This window comes from Megalobrama amblycephala, linkage group LG17 (assembly GCF_018812025.1).
Source record: "Megalobrama amblycephala isolate DHTTF-2021 linkage group LG17, ASM1881202v1, whole genome shotgun sequence".
NCBI classification, from domain to species: Eukaryota; Metazoa; Chordata; class Actinopteri; order Cypriniformes; family Xenocyprididae; genus Megalobrama; species Megalobrama amblycephala.
Genome location: NC_063060.1, coordinates 25292319 through 25315999, shown reverse-complemented (window position 1 = coordinate 25315999; position 23681 = coordinate 25292319). Strand labels below are relative to the sequence as shown.

Sequence of the window (23681 nt, the reverse complement as noted above, 5' to 3'; positions counted from 1 at the left end):
GGCATTCTTTTATAATTTTATGATTTTTTTCTTGTTATATTCTTTATAATGAATTGATTGAGGAATACCAAGAAGGTTGATGTCTAACTTTAAAAAATGAACGAGGAGGAGGGTAGTGAATGGCGTCCCGGGTCACTAAAGACCCGAGGAATGCATTTAAGGGTTAACAGGGGTGAGCAGACTTTTTAGATTCTCTGTACATGTACAACCTGATACATGTTCCACAAAATCATAAATTGATTAAAGTTATAATAAACAAGCGAAATTGGTAGTCTACTGTATATTAAACCAACCTCTTATAACTGATTTGTGGTATTTAATTACTGCTTTTTTTTTAAGTTCACTTTTTTTGTGTGTGACACATCGGTGGTACAAATGTGTTTGTGATTCTCTTACCAGTTGCTGTCCTTTGGGACCCCATCCGGCGTACTGCAGTGCGGTATTCTGCACCTCATTAGGGGTCAGCTCTACTTTCTCTCTGTCAAAAGACAAACCATTCTCAAAACAAGAATAGGACAATTGCGCGTGCGTGTGTGTGTGTGTGTGTGTGTGTGTGTGTGTGTGTGTGTGTTTCTTTCCATTTATGAATTGTATTGTGATGCAGCACTAGTGAAGGTCAAATATGTATCTCATATGTTTCTGTTAGAATGACAGAATATGAAAGTGTGTGCGTGAGCCAAACTGAATGAAAAAGATGTGTGTATACTTTTAACCTATTTGAAGTCTAATTCCCATAGTATCCTGTACAATTATCATGTTAATGTATTTCATGGGTCAAAAACTGAATTCACTTGTGATGTTAAAGGCTATCAGTAATGAATAATTTAGATCAGGTGGAGACCCACTCTGAGCACAAATTATTCTGTATTTGGACAGACACAGCCAGCTCTGGGGAAAATGACACCATTTCTTAGGAAACACACTAGGTGGCAGTGCTACCCACAATTCAGTTCTCTACAACGGCTCTATCCTAATGAGCTCAGTGAGCTGAACCCTCTTGACATTAGAGTTAGTGACAACAAAAACTTTAACCAGTAAGAATGTTGAAAGAATTCACTTATAACAAGACTTACGGAGAATCAAGGCTGCAGATGATGTAATGGGCCATGAAGGAATACTGATAAAGCTGTAGAACAAAGAGAGCAGATGAGATGTCCTTTAGAAGCGTGATCAGTCGCACACTTTGTCATCTTTTATAAAGAGATGTGATGCAACAGATAAGAGAACTTAGTAACAAAAGACAAGAGAATTTGAGTAACAAACATAGCTAGATTTTTCACATTATAAATCAGAATATGAAGCATTTACCGGCACAATGTTGTAGGCCAACAGCACGTATTTTAGATCAGGAGATACTTGGTATTTGGTCGGTTTGAAGGATCCCTGAAACCAAAGGCTCTAAAGTTACTTTTCTTTACAAGTACAAAAAGAGCTGCATATTTTGCATATTTAATCAAAGCGGTAAGAACCTGGCTGTGGAAACTCTCAAACATCTGGTTCTTCACTAAAATCTTGGAGGTATTTGTCAGCACGTTGAGCTTCACCACATCGCCCTCATGGGAACGGTACAGAATTTCAGTGTCTATGAAGGGGAAGAAGAAAAAAACATTATCCTTGATATACATAATATACTAATAATGTACAGTCAGCCGGTCATTATCACAAAATAAACCTTGAGAGAGTGATAACACGTGTTTTTGCACTATGAATCGTTTCTTTTGTGATAATGTCTAGCTGGCTGCACATTATTATAGTTTAGCTGCCAAGAAGAGTGTATATAATAATACAACTTTGAACTTTCTATTCATCCATGAATCTTGAAATATTTTAATAAAATTTCAAAGGGTTAGTTGGGTATGTCGTTCCACACCCATAAGACCTTCGTTCATCTTCGGAACACAAATTAAGATATTTATGATAAAATCCAATGGTTCAGTGAAGGCCTGCATTGACAGCAAGATAATTAACGCTTCCAAATGCCCAGAAAGCTACTAAAAAGTCACATGATTTCAGTAAACGAGGTTTCGTTACATCATAAGTGTTTTGAAACATTTCGAAATTTCAATGGTTCATGTGACTTTGGCAGTTTGATAGACACTCCGAATCACTGATTCAAAACAAAAGATTTGTAAAGCTTCGAAGTTTCATGAAGCAGTGTTTTGAAATCACCCATCACAAGATATTGTTGAATAAAGTCGTTATTTTGTTTTTTTGGTGCACAAAAAGTATTCTCGTCACTTCATAACATTAAGGTTGAACCAGTGTTGTCGCATGAACTGTTTTAAATATGTTTTTAATAGCTTTCTGGGCATCTGAAAGTGTTAATTATCTTGCTGTCAATGCAGGCCTCACTGAGCCATTGGATTTTATCAAAAATATCTTAATTTGTGTTCTGAAGATGAACGAAGGTCTTACGGGTTTGGAACGACATGAGGGTGAGTAATAAATGACAGAAATTTCATTTTTGGCTGAACTAACCTTTTAAGCAGCGCAACTGTTTTCAACTATTGTGCTTATTAATTATAATTAAGAAATGTTTCTTATATATTTGAATCAGCAGAACAATAGGGTAAAGATTTATGAACAATGGCTTCATTCTGATGAGAACAGACATCTACTTTTACTGTTGTGTTACATGCACATAAAATGGCTTGGGTTCATTTTTATAATGCATATAAATGTATTCATTCATTTATTTTTAATAGCCTTTAAAACATTTTTACAGCTTATTTTAGAGCATTGGCTCGTTTGTCTCAGCTTTAAAAGTTCCTGTTTTGCTAAGGCAACTGTGTTCTTTATTTATTCAGGCTGTAAATGTTATACCTAGCCCGGTAAACAAGTCTGCTACAGACCTGAATGCAGATAGTGCCCGCCTTGATAAATAATACAGACGAGTGATCGCTTTTAAAAAGGCTTGACGCTGAGTTGTGGAGCATGTCAGAGGGAGAATAATGGGGCTGTTTCTCGGAGGTAAACACAGCCTTAAATCAACAAATGTGTTTTCAGGAGCAGAATAACAAAAAATTATTAATCAAAATGCATATCAAAACATCTTTTTTCATGGTTTACAAAGCACCTGGGCTGCACCTTTATAACACAAACAAGGACAAACAAAGGACACTCCCATTCTCCATTCTCCCAAAAATAGGGTGAAATTTCAGGCACAGAAAACTTTTAATAACAATAGCTAAAATAAGGTTCCAACAAAAGCCTTAGTATAGAGACATAAACCAGAACAACCTCAGTGAGAACTATCTGTGACGATACTATGCAAAAACATTACAGCAAGCATGCTTGGTTATAGTTTCTATTTAATTTTTTAAGTTCAGTGTTAGTTTAGTGACCAAGCTTTTTTCCCCAGAAACCTCCTGTTGATTTGTTCCTAGGATTGCTTCACTTATGAAAAGAAGTGCGCTTAATGTGCACCAGTAGGGTAGGCTACCTTATATCTTTAGTATATTTTTAAAAATTGTACCTGCAAATTATATATTTATAAAATAAAAGGACACTTAAGTGAACTTAAAGAGTATACGTTTGTACTTTTTTCATGTTTCTTAACACACTTAAGTACATTTTTAAAAAGTACTTTGTAATAATGTCAAATTAAATTAATTAAGATATATTTTAGTTTACTATAAATTCTTGATAGTAGCCTACATAATACACTTTAACCATATTTCAATTTTAAAGAAAATAATTATGAAATTACATATAAAGATTATATATAATAATTATTCATCTAATTTTGAATAACATGCAATGAAGTGTCCAAAAACATTACATTCAGTTACTTAAGTATATTCTATTAAAGGATATTATTTACATACTCTTTTGCTTCTTTTTAAAAGTGTATTTTCCACAAGGTTTCACTGTTGATATAGAAAATATACTGCATTGAAACTCACACTTACATCTATAGATCAGTTATATAAATGTCAAAAATTATTGTACCGTTTACCCTTTTCAAAAGTTTTATACATGCAATGGTTGTTTTTTTGTTTGTTTGTTTGTTTTAGATTTTGTGCAGTGTAAAAAGACTGATAATGTGCAATAAAACAACATACTCTACATAAAATAAAGCACTGTAACGTGTGTCAATGCACAGAACAATCAGCCACTTTAAAATGAATATACATCTATTCAAGTATGCTTCATGTCTTGTAAAGGCGTACAACATGACAACATTTAATGCAAATGTAAACAATGGAAATACTAAGAAATTATGCTGCAGTGCATCAAAGTAGATCATGCTAATATGATGCTGGCAATGAATTTGTGGATGGAATGATACAATAACAAAAAAACAAAAAACATGCAAATGCTGTTGAGGATTATGTGACATGCTAATGTGGATCATTGTGCCAAAGACTCACAGTAATTTTAATACTGAATTACAATGAGAAAAATCCCATTTTTGAGAGTTTGGGGAACAAGTTTCGAGTCTTGGGGGATGGCGATTTGCCCATTTTGTGAGGTCATGCCAACCTCTACTCTCATGGTTAATTAGCCTGACCCATCTGTTGTACTGTCTTCAATAGCCAACTTTTATAACAATCTGTCCTTTTTGAAAAAATTATATGCACTAGAAATATTGCAAAAAAATTAGAAAGTAACGAAAAGTAACACATTGAATTGAACATGAAATTTTGAAGTAGAGAAACTGAAATAGTATTTTCAATAACACTTTAGTATAGGGAACACATATAAACTATTAACTACCTTTCCCTCAGTAAACTCCTAATTTAATGCTTATTAATAGTTAATAAGGTAGTTGTTAAGTTTAGGTCTTGGGTAGGATTTATAATGTAGAATAAGATCATGCAGAATAAGGCATTAATATGAGTTTAATAAGTACCAATTAACAGCCAATATTCTAGTAATATGTATGCTAATAAGCAACTAGTTAAAAGACCCTAAAATAAAGTGTTACCATATTCTCTTGTAAAAAGTACTACAGTAATATTTGTTTGGTAACACTTTATTTTGATGGTTCACTTTAGAAATTCGGTAATACTTTAGTATGGACAACAATTCTCACTTGTAGCTTATTAGCTTGCATATTGGCTGTTTATTAGTACTTATAAAGCACATATTAATGCATTTTTCTTCATGACCCTATTCTACATCCCTAAATCCTACCCTATACCTAAACTTAAACACTACAACAACTACCTTACTAACTGTTAATAAGCAGTAAATTAAGAGTTTATTGAGGCAAAAGTGATAGTTAATAGTGAATATGTTCTCCATACCGAAGGGTTACCTGAAATTCTACTAACTTTAAGTAACTCTGCAACTCCATGTCAACTACAAGTTATTAAAGTATTAGTAGAATGTCTGCTTAACATCTGATAACACTTTATTTTGATGGTAACCCAACAGACAATCAGAAAAAACCTCTTGGATTTCATCAAAAATATCTTGCAAAGTTACTTAAAGTTAGTAGAATGTCTAAAGTGGAACATCAATATAAAGTGTAACCCTTTGTTTTATTTACAACTTAAAAAATATTTTTTTACAGTGTACAGAGACCTACGGGTGTATATTCAAAAACAAGTAGATAGTTTTTGCTGGTCCAAGGTTGTATACCAGTTTTATCAAATATAAAGATTGTCTACCTGGTCAAAAACAGGTACCCATCAAGTAATGAGTAAATTATTTAAACCAGCCTGAAAACCATGCACCAGCTCGGACCAGCTGGAAAAGCCAGTTTTAACCAGAATTTTTAACAGGTTTCATTTTTCAGCAATGAAAGGTAATACATATCCCTATCCAAGATTTACAGTAAATAAAAGGGCAATAAAGTGACTCTGAGTCGGCAGTCATTTATTTTAAGTGTAATGTGAAAACCCAGAGCCTTTAAACCAACTTGAAAGAATGCAAAACCAAACAAAGAAAGAAAAAAATATGCAATGCTGGTTAAGAATATATCTCCACACCTGTCCATATTAAATGGGGATTTTCATCTGAAGTACCACAGAGATTGTATTCGATCAGTATGAAGCTTTAGATGCAGATCCTGATGCAATTTCTCTCTGTTGTTATGAGATGATGAAAAAAGTGACTGCATCCACCCACAGCACTAGCAGGCGAACGAGAGGGAGTAAAACTCAACTGCCACTCACCGCTAAGCCATGCTGCCTCGGGGTCGTGTGCCTGGAGCTTTCCATTGAAGATGTCCTCAATCGTGACTTTCTTTTTGGAGGCCAGACTGTCATCCTCACCTGTGAGCAGAAGATTTGGACAATATTACAAGAGCAAACTAGAAAAGGAAAGTTTGTCAAGACAAACTGCCGAACGTAGTTTAAAATAGTTTTAAATTCTTGACAGGTTATTGAAGGGGTTACTGTGATTTTGCCAAGCAAGTAATTTTCCTGGATCACCATATTTTGTTGATCCTGGAACAACATTCCCTATACGAAAAATCTGTGCTCCTAACCCTAAACCTAACCTTACCCATTCCTTATCCCTAAACTCAGAGGGAAACGATAAGTGAACACTGATGTAGAAGCACCTAATCCTGATTGTAAGCCTAAACTTGACTTAAACTGCAAACTTGTCCCACAAATCTGATTGTTGATTCTGGAGCAACTGTCTAATTAACCAAAGATGTTGTCTTTTGCAAGCGCCCCCCTTGCTGCCGATTTTTGCCAAGCCCGCAAGTCTACCCGGCAGTCAAAGTGGCAATAAGTCATGAAAGTGTTTATTCGGAGGAAGATGACGAGGGCTTAGGGTTCCATTTCGGACAGGGCCCCTTAGTTGCGGGAGTATGAGCAGGGCTCCATTCCATGCAATCTAATTCCACTAACACAACCTTTGGAACTGACGTTGGTGCCGGCTTTCACACCTGGTCAGACTCAGCAATCAGCTTGGGCTCCGGGACAAGTTGGCTTCTGGTGTAATCTTTGGCTTTTAGCTTTGTTGCAGGCATAGGCTCTGAGTCTGCGGTGGGCTCTGGCATAAAGTCTGTGGGGGTGTGGCTTAAGGCTGCCTGGGCTCTGGGTCCATGAGGTCTACTGGAGGATTAGGGGTGGTCCTGGCTGGAATGGGTATGGAGAGTGTGGAGCAGGCCCTCCTCTACTGTCAGGGGGGATCCAGTCATCGGCAATGCATATTAGATGTACTGAAGTAAATAACAGCTGGTGGAGGTGATCATCTAGCCCACTCCAAATGCATGTCTTTAACGTTACCTCATTCTAGTGAACCTGACGGCAAAGTTCAATAAAGTCTCCCACATAATCCTCCAGTGAATATCCCCCTTAATAAAGGGACAAAAGTTGGTCTTCTGGGTGAAGTGGAACTGCTACTAGATCAATTTTTGGGGGTCAGTTCTTCTGTCACAGTTGGTTGCAGAAAGGAAGAGAGGTTGAGGCAGGATCTATGCAGCAGTCACTTTATTACACAGGAGAATAACAACCAACTAAAAATAAATGCGAACGGACAAATGACAACTCAAACTGAGGGCTATATATACACAGAGAGAAACCAAAAGCTAAATAAGGAACAGGTGAATCAAATCAATCAAACAATGAGAGTATTCATGAGAACAAATAAAAATATCCTGAGAAACCACAGAAACAAAAGGAAACACAGGAAACGATGGGCCCCATTTTAACGTTCTAAGCGCATGGTCTAAAGCGCATGGCGCAAGTGCACTTAGGGCGTGTCCAAATCCACTTTTGCTAGTTTAACGAAGGAAAAAATGGTCTGCGGCCTGGCGCATGGTCTAAAAGGGTTGTCCCTATTCTCTTACTGAGTAATGGGTGTGTTTTTTTGGCATAACATGCAATAAACCAATCAGAATCTCATCTCCCTTTCACTTTAAAAGCCAGTTGCGCTCGCGCCATGGCGGATTTGCTATTTACATAGCGGAATTTGCAAGCAGAAAAACTTCTTTTTCACAAGGTAACATATCTTCATAGACAGATAGAGTTTAATGGTCAAACTTCAAAAGTAAAAAAAAAGTAAATCAGAAATTTGTATTATAAACCGCCTCTGTCAGGTCCCTCAAGACCACAAAAAGATATTGGGGAAAAACAACAGTTTTTTTTTAAAAATGTATGCATAGCTCCCACCATATTGTTTGACTTCTTTTCCCGTGAGATCTGGCTTCAGCAAACAACTCCCTCGCTAGTCCACAGGACCACGGCCAATTACTAGAGCTGACATGAGGTGGAGGGAGAGACTGGGGATCCCTAGTGTGTCTCATTCTATTTAGAGCTTTATTGATCCGCACACATTGATCTAATCAGCCAGAGGTTTTTTTTATTTATTTTTTAATAGACGCCTATACTCATCCACATTGTTTGTCTCCCTAAAAGTATCCATTCAGAAGGAGTTTAACACTTTGCAACTGAACTCAAGGAGTACAAGCAAGAAAGGCAAAGTGGAATGACATTTAATTTCTTCATACATCATATTGAATAAATATGTTCATGACAGTGTTGTTCATAACTAAAACTAAAAACTACTTTCAGTAAGTGAAATGAAACTGAATTAAAATAAAATAGTTTAAGTTTTAAAATAGTTACAAAATTACTAAAACTAAAAGAAATAAAAAATAAAGCTAAATTGAAATATTTAAAATAAAATTACTAAAAAAACTTAAATTAAAATGAAAAGTGAAAATAAATAAAAATAAAACCTAATTCTAAATATTAATAATTACTTTATAAATAATAAAATAACACTATAATACATCATACAAACTTAATCTTTAAAATTTGCTTTAGTTTAATGGGTCTCTTTTGGATATTTTTCGGCAAGCACCACTCTGAATCGCCTCACCCTCAATTAGGAGAGAGTTAAAAATGAGTTCACTCATTTCTTGAGGCTACTCCCAAATTTAGGCTCTCCAACAATTGATCTGTGTTTGCATACATCCTCCATCACTGGTGTTTGAAAAAAAAAAAATACTTAACTGAACTCTGGGGAAAGACGGTGGCCCACTTTCCTTTTGATGAAGTACAGTCATAATTATGTATGCTATACTAATTACCCTGGAAAATCACCATGATTGAACCTGCAACTTTGAGGAATATTTTGGCTGCAGCAGCTGCTTGGCATCTCTGTCTCTCCTGCTTTAACAACACAGTTTTTCACTGGTACCAAGAAAAACAATACCAGCTAAACAATACCAGAAGTTCAAGCTAAATTATTCAAATCCAGTCACCCAGAGGAAAATTATTGCCCATGGGTTACTCTTTCATAGCTTTGGAGACTTTTCAGTTATGTTAAGCTTTAGTCGAGTATCAGCTTTATCTCAGATGTTTCTCATTAGAGAAACAAAAACAGAATTAAATGAGCCAATTGTTGACATATATGAAGAGTTCAGAGATATAAAATTAATATGTAAAAGGCTTTACACTTTTTATTTCCGATAAATGTATGACTTTTTAAATATATGAGTTGTGAGTTTTTTTTCCCCACACAAATAGTAATTTTATACTACTCAGAATATTTTAGAGCTTGACATAACTAGAAAAATAAAAGTTGATTCAAAAACATTTCTTGACTTTTATTTAATTTAGCTTTTCCAGGTCTAGAAATCACTTTTAAAACTTCATCATATATCTTTAATATAAATGACAATTGTTGAAAGATCAAATTAAAATAATAAATATGATTACATATTGAGTTTTTGACATTGGCTAATTGTAAAACATATTTTGTCAATTTAAATAATTTTAAGCCTCCTGGAACCACTGCTCCAGAGGAGACATGTGAAATTCCTGGGATCTTTTTCTCAGTAGATAAGAATCAGAGAATTGGAAGAATTATATGTAAAGATTTTCGTGTATTAATTTTTATATTGCTAATGTGAGAACAGTTTCACAGGTTGTCTATGAAAGCCTGTAGAGTAGGCTGATTTTTATGTGAAGGACTCAGGACAGTTTCGCCGGAAAAATTCAAAAGGATGTGTGTTTATGCGTGCTCCTGAGAACCTCTCTTCTTCAGTTCAATGACACATGAAAAGAATGCCTATACAATATTCAGGATAATGCTGAAAGAGCTAGTCTGTACTATAATGTCAATGTGTCATGCAAAGAAAAAATGATTAATTTAAACTATAATTTCACATAGCCAGATCTATAATCTCAAATATACTTTATAATCAAACTATTCTAACAGTGTAATTTTAATTACCTCATCTCTCAAAATGATGCTGGTGAATTGCAGAGCTGGTGCAAACATTTCCACATCACTATGATCATATGCTTTTTACTTCTGCTTTTTCACCACTGTCATTTTTTGTTGTGTGTTTATTTTGTTATTGAGAGGAAAACACATAGCACATATTTATATATTCATCTAAACATCACTCTCAGCAGTATATAGTATACAGTTTAGTATATAGTATATAAGTGTATAGCTCACCTTCTGATGCTGCAATCGACATCTGGTCATCTGCCGGTGCACCAAAGGAAGCGACTGGTCGCTCAACAGAGGGACCAGCACGATCCTCCGGTAACACCATAGGCTGCAGTGTTGCAGAAGGGACAGGGGCCCACAGGGTGGAGCTCGGCGGGGAAGCCCTGACCGTAATCCTCAAGTCACCCTGCCTATACTCCGCCATGCCGCTCCCCTGGCCGGAGCCAGAGCCCGTACGGGGCATAGGAGAGCGGACCCCTGCCCCTTGAGAACCAAGGAATAAGAGTCTAGACCTCAACACTGAGATAGTGCCCTGTTGGTTTGCGATTTAGGCCGGTTCCTCTGTGCGTGTGACTCAGGGAGTGGTGTACCTGCAGTCACATCGCAGCTGTTCCCTGTGTGCCTCAGCACATTAGAACAGAGCTGAAGCTATAGTATATAGCTTTGCCCAGCAGTTCTCGGCCACAAAGAAGCAGGCTGAGGCTATCAAACACGTCCTGCCCCGGCGGTCCGCTGCTGCCTCCACCCCACCACCGGCCGCACAGCCTCAGCCCGCGCGTCACCGAGGGCGCCCTCCTGCGTCGTCCTCCGCCCCTGCTAAGTCGGCCAAGCAGCAGCCTACACCCGCCAGACAGCAGGGAGCTGGTCGCGGATGGCCGCCCAGCCCGCTCAGAACCCAGCCAAGCCAACTGGCAAGAGATCAAGGAAGCGGCCCTGAGATGGGCGACCTGGAGGAGAGGATGTCAGCTCTTCGGGAGATGATGCCTGCATCTCTCCCTCCCACAGAGGAGGGCCGAGGGGAATTTGTGTCTTGTCTTGTGTCTTTTCTTGTACCCACTTTCTCACAAAAAGAGCTGTTTCCCAATCCTCTAGGTCCAAAGAGGGCGCGGTTGGCAGTGTGCGAGGCCCCACCTCGCCACTCTCAGCCCCCTCTCACTTCGCCAGCAGGTCCCAGTGTGTTGGTCGAGGCCGCCTCCCATGTGCCGTCTCCCATTCACACTGCCACCTCGCAGAGTCCGACCCCACTTCGGGTCGCTATGCCGTCCGAGTCGGGTCCAAGCACTCTGCTTCGCTGCCCCACACCCAGTACGTCTGTGGTGCCTTTGGTCTCGCTGGCTCGGTGTCTGGAAGCCTGGTTAGTGGCTGGCCCGCTGGCTCATTCGTACCATCAGACTCAGCTATGCGATTCAGTTCGCCCGGCGTCCCCTGGTGTTCAGGGGTGTCCATTACACTTGTGTGTCCCTGGACAATGCACCTGTTCTCTGGGCGGAGATTGCTGTCCTCCTGGCGAAGGATGCAATCGATCCAGTCCCTCCAGCCGATATGGAGTCAGGGTTCTACAGTCCCTACTTCACTGAAACTTTTTCAGAGGCTCCTGGGGCATATGGCATCTGCAGCCGCAGTCACGCCGCTCAGATTGTTTCATATGAGGCCGCTTCAGCACTGACTTCACGGCTGGTTCCGAGATGGGCGTGGCAGCGCGGTACGTTTCGTCTCCCCGTGACACCGAACTGCCGTCGCACCCTCAATCAGTGGTCGGACCTTTTGTTCCTTTGTTACAGGCATGCTGTGGTATGCACATATGATTCTGCCACCGGGTGGGGAGCCACATACAACGGGCATGCAGTATCAGGTCTGTGGACAGGGCCTCAACTGCATTGGCATATAAATTGCCTTGAGTTGCTAACAGTACGTCTTGCACTGGGCCACTTCAAGGAGCTGTTGACAGACAAACATGTACTGGCCTGCTCGGACAGCACTGCGACCGTTGCGTACATCAACCATCAGGGTGATCTACGTTGCCGTCGCATGTCGGAACTCGCCCGCCATCTCTTGCTATGGAGTCAGAAGCAATCGCTTCATGCCATTTATGTCCCAGGCATGCTCAACCGTGCAGCCGTCGAGCTCTCACGGCAGCCTCCGCTTCTGGGCGAATGGAGACTCCATCCCCAGGTGGTCCAGCCAATTTGGCAGCTCTTCGGGGCCACACAGGTAGATCGGTTTGCCTCCCCGGACACAGCCCATTGCCAGTTGTTCTATTCCCTGACCGAGGGCACACTTGGCACGGATCCTCTGGTACACAGCTGGCCCCGGGGCCTACGCAAATATGCGTTTCCCCCAGTGAGTTTTCTCGCACAGTTCCTGTGCAAAGTCAGGGAGGACGAGGAGCAGGTCTTGCTAGTGGCTCTGTATTGGCCCACTCGGACCTGGTTTTTGGATCTGACGCTCCTTGCGACAGCATCTCCTTGGCCCATTCCTCTGAGGAAGGATCTTCTGGCACCCGTGTCCCGACCTGTGGAAACTCCATGCAAGAGGGCTTGGAGCGACCTGTGGAAACTCGGCAAGAGGGCTTGGAGCGAAGGCTGTCTCCCTCCACCCTCAAGGTGTATGTTGCCACTATTGCCGCACATCAGGATGCAGTTGATGGTAAGTCTTTGGGGAAGCACGACCTGATCGTCAGGTTCCTGAAGGGGGTGAGGAGACTGAATCAGTCACTACTGACGTACGTCGAACGTGACCGACTGAAAGGGAAGTTAAGTATGCAACCCTCGTTCCCTGAAGGATGGAATGGAGATGTACGTCCCGTCGCCACAGTTCCTGTGCCTTTGCAGTAGTGCAGACTCAAGGTTGTCTCCTCAGCGAAAAACAAAGTGCGATTGCATCCACTTCCTTATTTATACCCACCTGGCGGGGGCGGTGCGCATTATGCAAATATCGCATGCCAATTCCATTGGCTTGTTTTAGTTCACTCGAAGCTGATAGGGCTCTCTGGTGATATCCCAATTTGTCGGTCACTACTGACGTACGTCTCCGTTCCCTCCGTCAGGGAACGAGGGTTATATATGTAACCGAGACATTTCTTAGCGATATGCTATTTACACTAGTTGAAAATAGAGATAGATTCTATTTACACCATGTAAAAGTATCAGTTCTTTGCAATAAGAGTAAATAGTAATTAGATGCTATCTATACTTTATATTGGCAGATACTATTTGCACCTTAGTATTTTTGTACATTAACAGGATGCAATAATATCATATAGAGTGTAAATGATTATATTTATTAAAATTATTGGGAGAATAAAAACCCTCCCTACACCTTCCCCTAACCCTACCTAATACACTTTTAATATTATTAAAAACACATTAGCAGATTATTTCCACTTTTAGAACATTATTTTCATTTTTATTGGAAGTAAATGCGAGCTCGGCAAAGGTGGATTTGAGCCCGTGTCGATTGTGTTAAAAGCCAGATCTGCATGCTTTACTTGCTACTGCTGCGCCACTGAAGAAATTGAACTCTATGTGTCTTTTTTAAAACTTATTAAATATATTAAAGCAATTATTGTGTTTTGTCTTCAATATGGGAAGTAAAAGGATGGCAAACAACACACAAAAAACGGTGATGTTTAGCCAAATGCTTAATGTCTAAAAATATTACAGTTTAAAAATATATGTTCAATGAGATTTCAGCATATCCTACATTATAGGTAGAGTTATTACATTATACATTATACAGAGTTATACATTATTAATTGTAAGTGTGATGATTTTGGGATTTAAAAGTATTCTATCATCATTCATGGCACATTTCTCCTGTTTTCCTCATCAGCCTTGTTGGGAATGTTGAGGCTGTTTCATCCGATTTAAAACTAGTTTAATCATCGAGTGATTTGTGGTTTGTAACCAAGATGTGTGGGTCGAATTTAAATGCTCCTCACTAAATGTGCAACGCTGTTTAATAATAGTGACTGACTGTTTAATAATGGTGAATAAACGCAGCTCCTTTAAGCTTTGATTTCATTTCTCATAATTAGCTGGTTTAGAACACTGGTCACTGTCTTTCCAGCTTGTTCCAAGGACAACCCTAATGTTCCAGTAAAACTGAAGGTTGATTGTCTCCATTACCTCTGCACATGAGATGGCTCACTGAACAGCCTTCTGCTTTCTCTGACAGAAGGGATAGCTAAACTACTAAACAAAAATTACTAAACAAAGAAATATGAAATTACACGGATCTAGACATACTTACAAGTATAATTTGCATTTACCATAAAGAGTTTATAATAAGAGAGATATATAAAGAGCTAATAAATGTGGTTTTATGTAATACACAGGCAAGGAGTGTGGACACATCTACATACATGTTGGTTACATATTAGACTTGTAATGTTGTATTAATTATTGCATTATTACAGCCCTCACTTGGTGTGAGTAGAATGACGGAGGTGACGATCAGAGAGCAGATGACCAGGATGACCAGCAGGGCGATGGCGATTCCTTTCCAGTTCCTCTGCGGAGGGCTACTCCCAACCAGTTCCTGTCAAACACAAGCACAGACATATAATGGCTTAAAGCAACTGAAAATATTCATTTTTAGAATTCTCTTAAAAATAAAGGTTCTTTATTGGAATCTATAAGCCAATTCACACTGCACCAATAGACACCACCAACGTCAACAATTACCAGATTAGAGTATATCACTTTTCAGACATTCCACGACCCCACAAACACTGATTCAACATGTTCAATTCAATTTCAGCCGACCAATGGCAACAGACAGGGGTAACACACTGATTAGACAAAATCCAACAAGTGTCTGTTTCTGTTTCTTTATAGAGGAAAGAGGTTCTTCAGATTATTAAAATGTTTTACACTAAGAAAAACTGGTTATTTTAGGAACTGTCATTTTTTACTTTGAGTTGAGATATACTGTCCATATGCAAACACTTTTTATTTTTTATTTTTTAACAACTTGAAATTCACTAAACCTTTCAAAAACAGAAATTTTGCATTTGGTAGCTGAGCGGGCAGAGTTATTGGTTGATGATAATCTCAAAATTGTCAAATAAAGACCAATTTATCATCAGCCTGATATATTGGGCTGGCCAACATATCAGCATTCAAAATTCAAAGACTTTATTTTAGATTTATATGCAGATTATTATGTGGTTTCGCTTACAAACCCTGATAATGTTTAATCGCGTTTCTTCCTGTGTATTGCTCTTGCTTTTCCTAAATAAATAGTCACTATCTTATGCAGAACTTTGTCAGCCAGTGAGTCATTAGGTCAGAGCAACACTAGCGTGAGGGTGATGCTGGGATGTCTGGTGGAGCTTAATAATCAGGGGAGCTGGATGGATGTGATTGCCCAGGACAGCTTCCCGTCTGGCTTGGAGCCACCAGGGAACTCTGAACTGTGCTGGTCTATTTCAAGAGTAAGCCTAGGGAGTGAGCTGATGGGAACAAATCAGAGTGGAGAGGAATAATTATCCACTAATGTTTGGAAGTCGTTTTATTTTATTTTAATTTATTCTATGTAACAACCACAAAGTGGCCTAAGTGTGTATAACACTATAATGTCTTTGTTTTGACTGGATGAGCCGAGTTCGAAATCATGAGACGCTGATTAAAAACACACCCTCATTAACGTAACAAGCTGACTTTAGTTTGACTAATATACTGCAATTGCAGTTATTTGCAGAATTATCATCTTTACGTGGGTTGTGCATTGGCACGGCTCCTCAGCGCGGATGAATCTAATGTTTTGAGGAGAATATGCGGCTGTCAGTCACCACACCGGTGGATACTGTACTTTGGAAAGGCAGATTGTAGTCTTGGAAGTATGACCAAAATAAGAATTTTCACTGGAAAATGTAATCTGACCAAGTAACAAATCGGCCATTTTTGTTCTGACCAACTGAGAAAAAAAGCATTACAATAAACTGCGCGACCAATGGCGATTAAATCTAACAATCACTTAGCTCATATTACATCAAACCCCACAAATGATTATTGTTATACTTTGTTCTCAAATTGTTAATGTTCTCAAATTGTTAGTTAACAAGATCGGCATTGCATGACTACATGTATTTAGTGTGTATTAGCATTACCTGTAGATTTCAGTTTCTGTACAGTCTAATCTAACATTAATTTGTCATACCATACAATTCACCATCAAAATGATAAGTTTAATTATCCCAGCTGCTGTGAGAAAAGGCTGTAAATGATCCGTCACCTGCAGCATCCTCACATGCGATATAGCCTACTAGCCTACTAACAGATGTGATGTTAGTAGGCATGCTAGTTAGTAGGCATGTTAGTATGCGAATGGTGGCATCCTCGAATTTCCTGCAGAAACCTACCAGTGCCACTTGAATTAGAAAACATTATTACAAGCTTACCGTTGTGAATCGGGCTAAGGTAAGGACATTGAACACTGGCTGGTTATGTACTTGCTCAAAATTTGATTTTGGATCATTTTTAACCAAAAAAAGTTACGGACTGCAGCTTTAATGTAGGCCAACTTACTTAATTTAACCATAAACAAAAGCTAAATTAGCAATAATATGAAAGTAGGATTTTTACTTAACTTAAAACAAAAAAACATTTGTCAGTCAATTTTTCATTTAGTTTACTTACTGTGATTAAAGACCACTTTGAAAGACATTAATGTTTATTTGGATATCTTTTTAAAATATGCATAATATTTTCTGATATTTTCTGATAAAAAACACCAATAAATAATAAAACCCCAAAATCATTTCCACCATCAGTAAAACTAGCCATTATGTGTTCTGCACATCAACACAAATCAAAATACCATTTAAATTGTTTATTTTTTTCATTTTAATTTTCTATAAGGATTGTTATTTGCTTTTAGACAAACCGAACAAAAGAGGTTTAAACCCAAAAACCATGACTTTTTGATAAGTCCAATATAAAAATGCACTTTAATTAAATTACATAGTTGTTTCACTTATTTCAGTGTGGCAAAAATAACTGTAACACACCTCATTCCTTAACCATGCCTAAGCAGGTATTTCTGCATAAAAAAATTAGGAACACCTGAAAGCATACATACACACATGTTTTATAAACGTGAAATAATTAATGCAATTATTAGTGATTGAAACCCACTGATTTAAGTGGCTTACTTTAATGTCTGAGAGCGAGTTTGTAAATTATGCCTTTGGCTTATTTCAACAAGAAAACAGTAATGCACAGCAGTTTGCTTTAATTACAATACATAATGCTATCATTTCATCTGACCCCAATGAAGTAAAAAATATGATGCGCTCAAACGCCTCTCTATCTTGTGCTCAATTAAAGCAGTCCACTGCAAGGAACATTTGCAAAACTCTGCTAATGAAACAGCTCCTTTATTGAAATGCCATACAGCAGTTATGACATTAATGCAGCACTGACAAAAGACAAGCCACAAACATACAGCGATTAGATGTCAACAAATCATCTTGCACTAAATGCTGAAATCTATCTTTGTCCAAATAAAGATCAATTGCTATAGTGTCTATTTGCTAAACTGGCTTTCCTATAAGCAGTAGTGATTCCTTTAATAGACTTACTAGACTACTACAAAGTATAATCAATGAGGCTTGAGTGAGTTGATCACTTCAAATGAACTAGGGTCTATAAAAATCTATCATTAAAATAATCATTTTGTGCTGCATTAACAGATGCTAAAACCATTAGCTGTACACAGGGCCACATGGAATGTGCAGAAAACTATATTAGATATTACTGTATATATCATATTATAATATAAATATTTAAGCTAATTTTATTTATACTTTCCACAACCACATAAACTTATTGGTAAAAATTATTTTATTAATTATTAGGCTTAAATGAAAATATTCTCACAGTGAGACTTAGTAACCACAGGTAAAACTGTATATGGCTACTCACTACCACTGTCAAATGATATTGTATTATGATATGTTATATAAGCCTATAAAAAACACCTAAACACAGGTACAAACTACACCTTAACAAAGACATGAATTATATATTCCCCTACCCACCTAACAAATATATTGCAATATAAATGGCTATAACATAGTTTTCAATATAAATATTCCACATTTTCGCAAACCATGGTAATTTACTACAGTTTATTCATGGTAAATGTTTGTAAGGGTGGTTATTTTGGGATTTAAAAGTCTTCTATCTTCATTCATGGCACGTTTCTCCTGTTTTCCTCATCGGCCTTGTTGGGAATGTTGAGGCTGTTTCATCTGATTTAAAACTAGTTTAATCATCGAGTGATTTGTGGTTTGTTACCATAACGTGTGTGTCGAATTGAAACGCTTCTTACTAGATGTCGCAACGCTGTTTAATAATGGTGACTGACTGTTTAATAATGGTGAATAAATGCAGCTCCTTTAAGCTTCATTTCATTTCTCATAATTAGCTGGTGTAGAACACTGGTCACTGTCTTACCAGCTTGTTCCAAACACAGCCTCAAATATGCCTCATGAAATGTTCCAGTAAAACTGAAGGTTGATTGTCTCCATTACCCCTGCACATGAGATGGCTCACTGAACAGCCTCCTGCTTTCTCTGACAGCTTACATTTCAATTTATACTGATGAATTCAAAAATGAAATATCACCTTGAAAATATTGCTCATATACAAACATCAGACTCTAAGTATGTAACTCATCCCACACCATTTGTGCTACACACATGGCGCCTAAGGTGTCATTTTACTTTTCAAGGTGATCAGACTTAAGATATTCACCTGATAGATAATAAAACAGATCAGAAAAATCTCATAGATACCAGATGGGTTATCTTGACCTAGCCAACACCCTAAAAACTACTCAGAGCACCTGGCAACTCACAAGACTCCAGCACTGAGATGGCTATGTAGTTTTCTATAGAAAATGTAGTCAAATAAGATTTTGAAAGAGTTCACATTTATTTAATATTTCTCAAAAATGACCTTGGGAGTGTTAACATTGAGAATTCTCGAAACAAACCAAAAGGCTGTATATATATGTAGGCTATTCAATCTCGAAGTGAAATGTTTATCTGAAACAAACAAAAGACGCAATGTCAAGGCAAATCAGGTGAGTCATCTTTAATTTCAGAATCCAATATTAAAGCAACAGCTTCACGTTGAACTCGTCTGAGATAACGCTGTCTGTGATAAATAAAATTAAACCGTTTGTGTGCTTTGACTTGAAGGAGAGAAATGCAGCATTGTGGCATCTGCTTGAGCTGGAAACTTCTAGTCGATTTCTAGTCAAGGGTGTCAACTGAAAAATGTGAAAAAACAGTGAAATGATATGAAGGCCAAGTATGGTAACCCATACCCAGAATTTGTCCTCTGCATTTAAAAACTATCTAAGTTGGTGCACACACAAAAGGAGCAGTGAATTGTGAACACACACTGCAAACCGTGGACACACACACACCCAGAGCAGTGGGCAGCCATTCTGTTGTGGCGCACGGGGAGCAACTGGGGGTTAGGTGCCTTGCTCAAGGGCACCTTAGTCATTTCCTGCCAGTATTGAGAATTGAACCCACAACCTTCAGGTTTCCACTCTCTAATCATTAGGCCACAACTGCCCAGAGCAATTTGTTATCTCATGTGCTATTCAACCTTGCGCTGTTCCTGGAAGTTTGTAGCATTTGCAGGTCTGCATAAAGGATTCCCAACATTAGAAACTAGTAGCTAAAATTTAGGTTTAACCAGATCCCTCATTTCAGTCTGACATTCTGGCTTTGTGTGTTGCACTTCAAAAGCTATATTTGAATCTAAATATGTGACCCGCTCTGGCGAAATGAGTCGGAAGTCGCAACGTTCTATTTTAAGATATTATTTTAAAAAATAAAAAAAAACAATTTTAAGCTAATTTCAAAGAACAGACTTTCAAAAATAATCTCTCAAAGTTTCGTAGTCCAGATAATTGAGTAAAGGTATTTAAATGGCTATTAAATTTGACATGGAACTCCTCTCGTCACTTATGAGCATTTCCGGGGATCCCTTGAAACGTCTCTGCTCTCCAAATAAGGTGTTACAAGTTGTATAGAACCAATCAAAAAGCTTAGAAATGTAAACACACTGACATAAACGCTGATTTTTATCAATGGGAAGCCCCGTTTCGACTGACAGGCACGCGATTGGTCCAGCCATCCTCCTGTCAGACTAGCGCTTCAGACAGTCCTTCAGACTGAAGTTTTCGTGAGGATTTATAGTTTATGGACTGTTTTCATTTCGGTAATTACATCTAGAAAGGTAAAAGCATTGATGGCATCTATAAAAGAGATATATGAAAGCGAAACGAAAGTCCAGTGAGGACGCACGAGAGGAGACCTGCGCGTTTAATAAGTATGTGTATACTGTAATACTGCATTTACAATGCTTATCAGTGGCGTGCACATTGATCATGAAAGTGAAAGTCCCCTTTGCGGTCGCATCGCGGTGCCCCCGTGTTCCCATTTCTCCCGATGTGAGCTCCAGTCCCTTACAATTTAGAGCTGTTAAGGCCCGGGTATACTTCATTCCCCGCAAGCCTTTTAAAGAAACTCCTTTGGCCATGAGCGCGGAAAGACGCGTTCGGCTCATGCACACGTGCATCGCCTGTGGTCATAACAATTCACCCCCAGCCTGGTTTAATAGCATTTATATATATATAAAAATGTCTTTGGTCAAATTAAGCTGTAAAATAAATAGTTTATCCCTTTAAATGCAATGGATTTTGAAAGATATCAACAAAAAACGGGCAAAAAAACTTTAAAAGTGATTTTCTCAGGTTTTCAATTGGAAAAAGAGGGCAGACGACCATAATTCAAATGGGTATATCTTTAAAACCATTCAAGGTATGACTTTGACTAGAATACCATTTTAAAGCTTATTGTCTCATCTTTCCATTGATTACCAATCTCAATTTTGAAATTTGGGTCACTGTGACTCATTTTGCTGGATCAGGTCACATATATTTACTGAATCACTAAATGAATCAGTTGAGTGAATGATTCAATGACTCATGAATTCATAAAAGGCAGCCACTTGGTTTGTTCCAGAATGAATCAGTCATTGATAATTCTCATCATACAAAGAAACAAACAGTGCTGCTGGACTATATATCGGTGCCACTTGAACAATCAAATTCTAATACTGGAACTATTTGTTGTATAAAAATAGGCTATAATAATTTGTAATATATTTGTTCTGTAACTTTAAGAGATAGTTTTTAAGGGATAACTCATACTGAGTTGCTGTTTTGTCATGCCAAAAACTGAATCTTTTCATTTATCACTATCACAATAAAGCGTTCCATGGCTTTGAAGGGCCAAATTGAAATCTATTGTCCTGGCACAAAACATTAAAGTGAGGCAAGCAGGGAAAATCATTACATTTTTGTCTGGCACTCATTTGACAGATGCGTTAAATAGCAATGACCTTCCTTGATTAGAACAAAGAGCAAATACAGGTTGAAATATAGAGGTTGCATAAAGGATATGCTATTGTTCAGGTAAAATTAAAAAGAAAATTAGCTCTACCTAACACATGAAGTGAAACACAGAGAAAATGTATAACCCGAATGCATTGAAAGCCATTTTACATAAGAGCGTCTGCCAAATGCATAAATGTAAATGCATATCTGGATTTTTAGGCTTACATTATAGATATTCACAAACGTCAGCACTATTTCCCTGAAGCAATTAAAAACCACTGAAAACTGGCAGCAAACAGACAAGATGTGATATTCACAGTTACTGCATGGTGTCATTTCATTAGCTAGGGGCATTTTGTGAATATGTGCAAATTGTGATCGGCACTAATTTTGTGGCTGTTTGTGCTCTTACCTGACAACATCTGCAAACAAATGGTGTCATCAGTGGGTGCAATTAATTCTCAGCTATTTCACCTCTAAACACAGAAAACTGTACTATTCAGTTAAGACAACAAAATAAGATAAATATAAATATATAAATAAACTTTCAGTTGCTCTAATAGTGATTTTGTAGTGTGAATTGAAGAACTGTGTGTGATATTATCTTTTCTGTCTTTGTATAGCGGTGCATTGTTAAAAATAAGTAAACAAAGCAACAATCAAATGCATAAAAATATTTCTGACTAACAAATTTAAGTTTACCATACATGCAACCTACAAAAAAAAAAAAAAAAAAAAATCATCAAGGGCTTTCAAACATCTGCGTTTTCAAAATAATCCCTTTTGTAGTAGCTTGTTTGTCTATTTGACAAACACAGAAATCTGTTGTCCCATGAGTGCGAATGCAATTGTCCAACAAAGCTCAGATGCAGAACAGATGAAAACATTCTCATCTTGTACAACAAGAGAGATTTAGTTCTTAGGGGCTCAGCAGGAGACTGCGCTTGTATTAAGAAGATTTCCACCGGGATCCGTGTGAAAGGAAGGTTTCTGAAAAATGTCCAAATGAAAATCAAGATTGTATCTCTGTCCTTCTGAACCACAATCTCAACTTCTGACCTTTCGATTGAATGAAGAGCCTCACCTTATGTGAGATTACAGAACCTCAAACTGAGATGAAGTTTGTTCCCTGTGGGTTTTTATGTTTTCGTGAAACATACGCCTATTAAAAACTTCTCAAGCCCAGCTTTCTCATACACGAGAAAAAAAAAATCAAAGGATTAGTTACTCTTGCTATAAAGATAAAACTTTACAAACCTCATCCATGGTTCGGTGTTCCTCAGTAAGAAGGTTTTGTTTTTGTTCCCTCAGAAGAACAAGGACAGAAACTCGTTGTGAAGGATGAAATGTATCTTTCCTGATCTCTTGTTTCCAGGGAACCAGGGAAAGAGAAGACAATGGGCAGATGAGAGGGAGAATGATCGCCGCAATGACAAAGTTGGGGCTTATCACTCACCGAGGCCAGAACGATGACTGGCATCAGTGATTTCAATCTACTGATGCTTCACTGAAATACAAACTGTCACCGCCCAGCAGGACAGGTGGATCTTTTAAGCCTCATCGGATGGGATTTCCTAAGTGTCCTTGTAGGGTCAGAGCCAGGAAAGCACAGCTGAATCAGAGACAAATTACTCACAAATGCTGTTGAGTTAAATCTAATCTAAAAGGACGCTTGTAAAACAACTGCTTTTGCTTCAGCATCCAGATTTTGAATTAGAAATATGTTATGTATTTTATTCATGTGGGTGTGTTCCATACAGTAGTAATCATACAGTAGTAATCATCAGCCCTACTCCCTTCAAAGGCTTTACCTTCCTGATGAAAAATACATGAAGAATTCCATGTTGGCACAGGCTGGTTTATGATACAGTAGTTAGAGCTGGTATAGTGCTGGGCAACTGGTGGACCTTTTTTTTGTTTGTTTTTTAGCAGGACTGTAAAAGTATCAGAGAGCTGAAATGTGTAGGACTAAGAAATACTGGCCAATTGTAACTCAATTTAATATAATTCTTATTGGAAATTCTGTTTGGAACAGTCGTATACCATCTGAAATGCAGTCACAACGCTTGACGATCTGTCATTCAACGAATGATGAAAAAGCA

The 23681-nt window shown here is 38.1% G+C and overlaps 1 protein-coding gene across 6 annotated transcripts in view; it reads right to left on the bottom strand.

Moving 5' to 3' along the window:
• dpp6b (dipeptidyl-peptidase 6b) overlaps positions 1-23681 on the bottom strand; it is a 161556-nt gene that overhangs the window by 33850 nt on the left and 104025 nt on the right. For 4 of the 6 annotated variants that reach the window (XM_048163111.1, XM_048163112.1, XM_048163109.1 and 1 more), the window contains 6 exons: positions 14577-14691; positions 6126-6224; positions 1470-1582; positions 1309-1383; positions 1074-1126; positions 397-478 (listed from right to left, as the gene is read on the bottom strand). In XM_048163111.1, coding sequence (XP_048019068.1) covers positions 397-478; positions 1074-1126; positions 1309-1383; positions 1470-1582; positions 6126-6224; positions 14577-14691 — 537 coding nt within the window. Of the gene's footprint in view, positions 1-396; positions 479-1073; positions 1127-1308; positions 1384-1469; positions 1583-6125; positions 6225-10377; positions 10736-14576; positions 14692-22836; positions 22861-23681 lie in introns of those variants that run through there. The other 2 variants (XM_048163114.1, XM_048163110.1) reach the window with 2 other exon arrangements.